At 37.0% G+C, this 7,781-nt stretch overlaps 1 protein-coding gene across 1 annotated transcript; it reads left to right on the forward strand.

The window, feature by feature from the left end:
• The first annotated feature begins 322 nt into the window (after positions 1-322).
• Positions 323-6,798, forward strand: tmem106ba (transmembrane protein 106Ba). Its single transcript, XM_063879198.1, has 8 exons — positions 323-458; positions 1,746-1,950; positions 2,381-2,444; positions 2,575-2,734; positions 3,369-3,509; positions 3,926-3,975; positions 4,058-4,111; positions 4,959-6,798. Exons 2-8 carry the CDS (start codon positions 1,758-1,760, stop codon positions 5,077-5,079), a joined length of 783 nt encoding a protein of 260 aa, XP_063735268.1. The 5' UTR covers positions 323-458; positions 1,746-1,757; the 3' UTR covers positions 5,080-6,798.
• The last annotated feature ends 983 nt before the right edge of the window (positions 6,799-7,781 follow it).

A 7,781-nucleotide genomic window follows, 5' to 3' on the forward strand; every position in this document is an offset into this window, starting at 1 on the left:
TATTAAAGAGCCGTACACAGTAGTGCCTCACTTATTATAATTCAAATACAATATATGAAAATGAACTGGCTCGTTCTGCATAGGGATTATCTTTAGTTGCGGTTCTTTCAGTCTGATGTATGCTGATACTTTTGAACATTCACTTAAGTACAATTTTGATTGGAGGCCCTTTCTAAAATGTAGCGTGTTTTCAAGTCGAAAATTGGAATACTTCTTCCACCACTGAGTAATATTGTACTAGTATCGTATTAAAGTAAATAATCTAAACAAATCCTCTACCCACTGTAAATGCCCCCGTGTTGTTGTGGTAGGGTCCGGACGGTGACCACATATGACACGAATCTGGCCAATGAGAGGACGATGGGGGCGTTCCCATCGGCTTCATTCTCCATTGGTGTGCTGGACCACAACAAACAGCGACGATACGACGAATGTTAAGCAAGTAAAACCAAAATCAGGTAAGAAGTTAGCTAAAGGGAAAACAATATGTAATTTACTGACTGTACAACATATAACAGCCGTGGTTACGATGTATTTGCGGATTCTCCTATAGCACTTCCATTAATTCGTGTTCATTAAATATCAGAATTACGCGACAAAATTAAAAACGTGATTGATAACGGTGTTAAAATATAAACGTAGATATCAAATACCGTGTTTTGGAGGAAGAATAGAGACGTTTTAGCAGTTTTTATACGGCCAGTACGTTGTGTTCCTGGCTGAGTCTCTGCACCACAGCGGCCTGTGTTCACAGGCTGATAACAGTCATCCTGTACTAAGCGACAACGTGCTGTGTGTCGGTGGCATCTCTTTATTATTATCATCACGGTGTGCCTCTGTGCTATCACAATGATGTATCAGTAGCAATTCTCACCACAGCCAGTAGTGGAAAGGAATATTCAGATCCTTGTTAACGTGCTAATAGCCTGTGAAAATACTCCAGTATCAGTAAAAGCCCTTCATTCAGCCTTGTGAAGTCAGTAAGGGTAGGCCCTATGTAAGTGTTAGCAGCTAAATCTACGAAGTCTACAAAGTAGAAGCACTCATTGGGCAGTAAGAAATGTTCACGGTGCATTTTGCAATAACAAACTTGTTGTACATCATCCGTCCCAAATGATTGTTGTATTAATATTACTGCTGTGTTAATGTTAGAGATTGAAGTACCTGATCTTGTTCTGAAGTAAAACAACAGTATAACCAAAGTGTAGAAATACTCAGTTACATGTTGAAGTCATGCTTTCAAAATGTTAATTAAAGTACTTGAAGATGATCATATTAGTCCTTAAAGTATATTATGTTTTGATCAATTTCCATCCATCCATTTAGTGTTTCTGAATAAAAAGAACTCTAGCAATGCTATGATCATTTTTTAAAAAGACATTACTCAAGAATAATTGTCTTAGATTTTCAGTTTGTCTGAAATATATTAATACATATTAAAAAATTATATTATATTTGCCTTGCCTTCTAGCCTGTATCGCATTAAACTAAGAACCTATAGCATTACCATTTTGATACCAGGTTCTAGCCAATAAAAAACCCTTTAAACGTCTGTCTACAAAGGATTGAATTATTTCAGTTTTATTAGGTCATAAGAGCTTTTTCTCCTGGAAAACGTTACCTGGAATTCGTCCAGGTCCAATTTCACATTCAGACAGCTTTGTGGATTGTGGGTAGTCAGCATTTCCTGCTGTACCTACATGTCAGTTCCTCTCGGCTCATGACAACTTTTCTGTTGTGTACAGACAGCTGCAACTATGGGCAAGTTCCATTCTCACATGGCTAACCCCAAAGACGATAGTCAGGACTCGCTGACAACTTCTGGAGAGTACCAAGACGGGGATGAGGATGGAAAGAATGGAGATGTTTCTCAGTTCCCCTACGTGGAGTTCACTGGACGGGACAGCGTGACATGTCCGACGTGTCAGGGCACCGGCCGAATACCACGAGGTAAAACTTTATAGATGTACTAACTCAACTCAAACTAGCTGAAGCTAAAAAGGGAACAGTCAGTTCATGTTCTGAAAAAAAATATCCTTAGGTTTTATTTCTTTCTTTTGCCAGCCTTACACTTCAAGCTCTTTTACTGTCACAGAACCATTTCGTAGGAAAATCATGAGAGTTTCGCTGTAGTTAGAATTCCACATAGTAGAATCATCGAGTCTCCCTGGTATTGATATCAACTAGTACATTTATGGTATGTGTATCCCTAGATTTAATCAATTAGTCAATGCATAAACTAATTTAGCTGTCTGTTTTAGTGGGTTGAGAATACATTTTAAGTGGGAAAAGTCAACTGCACAGTGCAAATCTGACAAAATGCTGCTTTTTATCAAACAGCCGAATGATATAGCTTTCTTTTATTTGCATTATACAACAGGTCAAGAGAATCAGCTTGTGGCTCTGATTCCATACAGCGACCAAAGGCTCAGGCCGAGCAGGACGTAAGTCTGCACTCAGATCAGCGGTGTTAGCTGTCTGCGTGATAACATTCAAAGAACACACAGTAGCATGTTAGGCTTTGAAGTCCTCAGCTGGATTCAGGGTTTCACTTCTCTTTTCGTTCTCATGCAGAAAGCTGTATGTGACAATGTCAGTGGCCCTCTGCCTGCTGCTGTCGAGCCTCGCGGTTTTCTTCCTGTTCCCTCGCTCTATTGATGTCTCCTATGTGGGAGTGAAGTCCGCCTACGTCTCCTATGACCTGGACAAACGAATCGTTTATCTCAACATCACAGTAAGATTGTCTCGACGTATTCCCCTGACCTTAATGACACACTCTAGCATGGTTCAATAAATTGGCTCGTGTTTAGGTTAACATTATATAAATTAGATTAGATGTACTTTATTGATCCAAATTGGGAAATTGCTTTGTTACAGCACCATTTCAAATGGGTTAAAATGTGCCAAATCTATGTATAGCTACCTTATTTATTTAATATGTAAGTAGGAGAAGAGCATGCTTTTTGCATATGCTTTGTGAGCACACACAATTTTGAATCTTATTTTTGCAGTTTTAGCTCCACTAGGCTGAACAAGCCTTTTTGTTAAAAGACCCCTTCGTATGTTACCAGTTAAACAACCAAAAACAAACAATGAAAGTTAGCAACTAGCTGGTGAGTAATGTGGGGTATTTCTCAGCTCAAGAACCAGAGACTTCCCTCAGGTGTTGTTGGAGAAACAGACACAAAGGAGAGATTGCAATTTCAACTTAAAATGTGATAATATGCAAGTGTTATGTTTAAAATTCACAAACTAGTCAATATCAAGGGCCACTGACATGATCATAATATCTACAAGTTAACGGTGAAGCTTTTTAAAATCAACCACCTTCCAACAAAATCTCACACCTTTTATCTTCCTCCATCCAGAGCACCCTGAACATCACCAACAATAACTACTACACCGTATCTGTGACCAACATCACAGCCCAGGTGCAGTTCTCCAAGACGGTGATAGGCAAGGCCAAGTTGAACAACAGCTCGGTGATCATACCGCTGGATGAGCGGCAGGTGGGTTGAAATACATTTTACTGTTCACACATAGATAGCAAAGCTAAGGCAATCTGTTTATTATTATCAAATTTAAAAAGTTGACTGAGATTCTGATGCCCTTTAGTTTTGAGAGCTGCCTAAACAACTGCTCATTGCATAAAGTCACAATAACAGGAAATCTCATACCACTTAAGTCCCACACAACAATAATATAAATGTTGTTTCGGGACAAATCTTTCAATCCAATGTTTTCCTCATTGTTAAAGCATCATGGTCTTCTTTTGTGAAATTACAAATCATAGTCCCGCTTCTTTCTACTAGACATTTGGCCACTGATAAGACCATAAAATGTAAAAAATGACATGAGTTTTTGTTTTAATAGCATACATGTGTTAATATTGATGACCACTAAAAGGCTTTAATTGTTATTGCAGATTGACTACACAGTTCCCACCACCATTGCCGATGAGATGAGTTACATGTTGTAAGTATCTTTCTAGAAGTAACAAAAATGTACTGATTACACGTTGATCCTTTTTAAATCACAAACCAAATCCTTCTTACAGTGACTACTGCACCTTGCCAACCATCAAAGTTCACAACATAGTGGTCATGATGCAGTGAGTATGGCTGAATGTACAGTATTGTGATTGCATTGCATGCCACATTCTGATGTTTTACTACAAGTAATCATACTGAATGTATTATTATATATTGTGTATTTCATCCTTTCATACATCAACATCGATTTCAACAACTTTGTCCTCCTGACATAGACTCCCACACATACTGCCCAGAAACAACACCGTCCAACAGGAGATACATGGGCCTTTGGGTGCATTGCTCATTACACGCTAACACTGACTTTCAAACAGATTGCAAAGCAAACATTTGGCCGAGGCAGAAATAATCTTTATTGGTCCACCTAATCCTCTGTGGTCTAAGCCAAATAACAACTTTCTAGCCAATTAACATCAGTCTGAATCCCAGTAAAAATGGTACCATAACACCCACTTTGCTATTCGGTGGTTTTATATCTAGACCCTTTAACAATGGAAGATTTTTTTGTTTAAAGAAAACACAAACTGCTTCGGTCTTACGCATTTTGGGAGAATGAGTCAAACAACTAGCTTCAACAGAAAGCAACACAACTATGAGATAAATATGGATAGGGATAAACAACAAGTCAATAATGATCTTTCTTTTGAATAATTCATCATTTCAGCACCGGTTAAAGCAAGCCACTGCTAAGTGTTAATAGCTATAGGGATTGGATCTACTCATCAAATTCAAGTCTACCATAAGGTCCTACCCACGAAACATATTTATAATCTAGGGAAACTCAAATATTTTCTTGTGAAAGACATTCGTTTATCATCAGTTTACCAAAACACTCCAACCTTCTTCCTGAGCGCCTCTCACGTTGTTGTCTGATGTAACGCTGTTGACCCTGTGGCTGTTTTTCAGGGTGACGGTGACCACTTCGTACTTCGGCCACACAGAGCAGGTCTCCCAGGAGATGTACCAGTATGTGGACTGTGGGGGGAACACCACCTCCTTGCATGGTCATGTGCAGGTCTACCAATAAAAAGAAACAGAATAGCCCAGGCATCAAATACTACTGTAACTGAGGGTCTAACAGATAAACAGGCTGACTTCCAACGTTGCAAATCCTTGCACAATGACAATGAATAAATGCATAGGGACATAACTTTTGTTAAACTAGTCAGTGGCTCATCCATTCCCACAATTCCCAACCACTTTCTTCCTTTATCAGATTAAATGTGATGAGCTTCTTTGGGTTTGAAACTTGTCAAACAAGCTGCTAAATGTAGACAAGACATATGTTTCATTAGTTCTCAAGGTTTGTTGTCATTTTTCACGCAGGTGCAAACAAAAAAAGTCATGTAATTTAATATTCACATAAATGGCTAACATTCCCATCATGTTCCTGAACAACTAAATAACAGAAAGCATTAGTTTCAGATATGATGCACTTTAACTAGAGATGCACCAATCATTCGGCCGAAACCAAAGTCCTATTACCTGTTTTTTTGCTGTTTAATTTACAAACAAGCTGCATGATGGTTTGGTTATGGACACACACACACACACACACACCCCATATCTTCATTATTAATGGTAATGACATTAAGTGTGTTATTATACAGATACTCCTGTAACTTTGCGCAGTTTTGGAGAAAAGTTAGCTGATTGTTAAAAAAATGTATCGTCAACATTCAATACAACTTCTACTTTCTCTCAGAAAAGTTACAAAGCTGTTTGTGTATGCTGTAAATTATAGTTCCTGATAGAAAGGAAATCAAATCAACAGGTCAAAGAATGGAAATCGGCCAAAAAACTTGCAGTTGGTGAATCTCTAACTTTAACCTGGTCCATATCCATAGATATTAATGAATGTAGACTGAGTATCACCTGCTACTCTTTACCACTTTTAATGAAAAACACAACAACCAAGGTACAAGTGGGAAAAAAAGCACTCCTAACAAGCTCCTTTTGCCCTCTTTACCTTCTCTTTTTTATTTTGCTTTGTAGAAATATGATTCTTTATTTGTGTCGCACTACATGGATGGTGTTTTATATTGTATCCGTTGTTATTTTTGCTCTGAGTTCTTTTTCTTTAGATTTGCTATATGTAGTGTAAGTACAGTATTTTCTTATGTTTAGCTAGCATTCACCTGAGTGATTTAAAAGCAAAGTGGACTACTGTGGAGACTGCCTCATATAGTTACAAGGTAACAAAATAACTTTGTAAAAGAGATTTATAAAATAAAAGGTGATTTATAGCTAATGTGGCGCATTAGAGTGGTCTATAAAAATACTGAGCTGTGAAATATGTCATTTCTGTCTTGCTTCCTAACATGATATATCTGGAATCATTGCTGGTTTTGGAGCAAGTTCTTCCCTTTCGTTGTGGTTTTATTTTTGTGGGCGATGGTGTAATTTGCAATAATATGTTTAGTATTTTAACACTTTTGATTGGTTTTCTTTAGTTTCCTTATGTCAAATTTGATCATTTCAATTAAAAAAAAAAGCTGGAAATGTGAATAATTTAAGGTTTCTGATTATACAGCATTCAATTCCTGTTGTTGATTGGACAGATATTATACAATGCCATAATGCAAGTTTTTCTAACCATTATTACAATTTTTACATTCATCAGGAATCTGCAATCACACATCCCTTCTTTATGTTTGACGAGATAATGTACATTTGAAAAACCTCTACACAGGGGTTCTGTGTTTTTCATGCATTAAAACGAAATAAAATCCTGCCTCATTTGAAACCTTTCAATTTCTTTTGTGTTGTAACATTCTCTGTACACACTGGGGGGTGCCATGTGGTCTGCTAACACCACCTTAAAGTTGTAGCTATAACAAATAATCTTGATTTGACTTTCTCAATTAAAATGTTGTTTACAGAACAATTCAGTATAACTTTAAGGGAGACTAAATGTTTTCACCCATTAATATAATTGAATGTTTAATGTAGGGATATAAGTAGCAAGTACTTTTGTTTTTCATTACTTCCCCATTCATCTACTCACTTATTTAATCTTCAAACAATGAATCTATAATAGAATACATACGTTCAGTGTATTATAAAGGGGAAACAAAGTTTGGCATTGATTTCTCTTAAAAAACAACCATTTTTAGAGTTTATCATTCATCAAATTAATTGCAGATCAAAATATGTCAATTGGCTATTAAAGAAGTCATTGTTTCAGCTGTAGTTTAGGAATAAACATTTTGCAGTCTGCAAAATAAAAGATACTGCAATATTTCGATTCAAGGTTCTTACCAGTTATATGGCTAAAAATGGAAACGCCAACCGTGATATAAGGAAACATCTTCTTAAATCTTTCGGGGAGTAAATAATAACCAAATATACAAGTAGGATCATTAGTTTCTGATGTTTTACATTGGAAATTCGTACTTACCTACTATGGCTTGTATTTTGTCCGACTTAATTTATAATTTTACAAGCAGATTAGGATTTAAACTTTTTTTTAAAAATCCAATTAATTTTTTTTTTTTTTTTTTTTGTCCTCTGCTTTCACTACAAAGTTCTGGTTGTGTTGTATGTTCATGTGTTGCTCAGTAGAGGCTCTGATATTCTCCTGGCTGGAGCGAGAAGCACAAGATGTCCCCAGTGTATCACGGTATGTTCACATCTGTTGCCCTCATTTAAACACCAGTTCACTTCCTCCCAGAGATCCAGCTCAGTGGTTTGGACCGGAGCTTCAGTGGAATACAGGTTGCCAAAAAA

This window comes from Eleginops maclovinus, chromosome 3, assembly GCF_036324505.1.
Source record: "Eleginops maclovinus isolate JMC-PN-2008 ecotype Puerto Natales chromosome 3, JC_Emac_rtc_rv5, whole genome shotgun sequence".
In the NCBI taxonomy this organism is placed as follows: Eukaryota; Metazoa; Chordata; class Actinopteri; order Perciformes; family Eleginopidae; genus Eleginops; species Eleginops maclovinus.

What these genes read in the sequence shown, in the direction of transcription:
- tmem106ba (XM_063879198.1), top strand. Translation starts at nt 1,758, where the DNA reads ATGGGCAAGTTCCATTCTCACATGGCTAACCCCAAAGACGATAGTCAG. An exon ending in CACCGGCCGAATACCACGAG is followed by an intron (nt 1,951 to 2,380) that starts GTAAAACTTTAT and finishes ATTATACAACAG; the next exon opens with GTCAAGAGAATCAGCTTGTG. An exon ending in TCGTTTATCTCAACATCACA is followed by an intron (nt 2,735 to 3,368) that starts GTAAGATTGTCT and finishes TCCTCCATCCAG; the next exon opens with AGCACCCTGAACATCACCAA.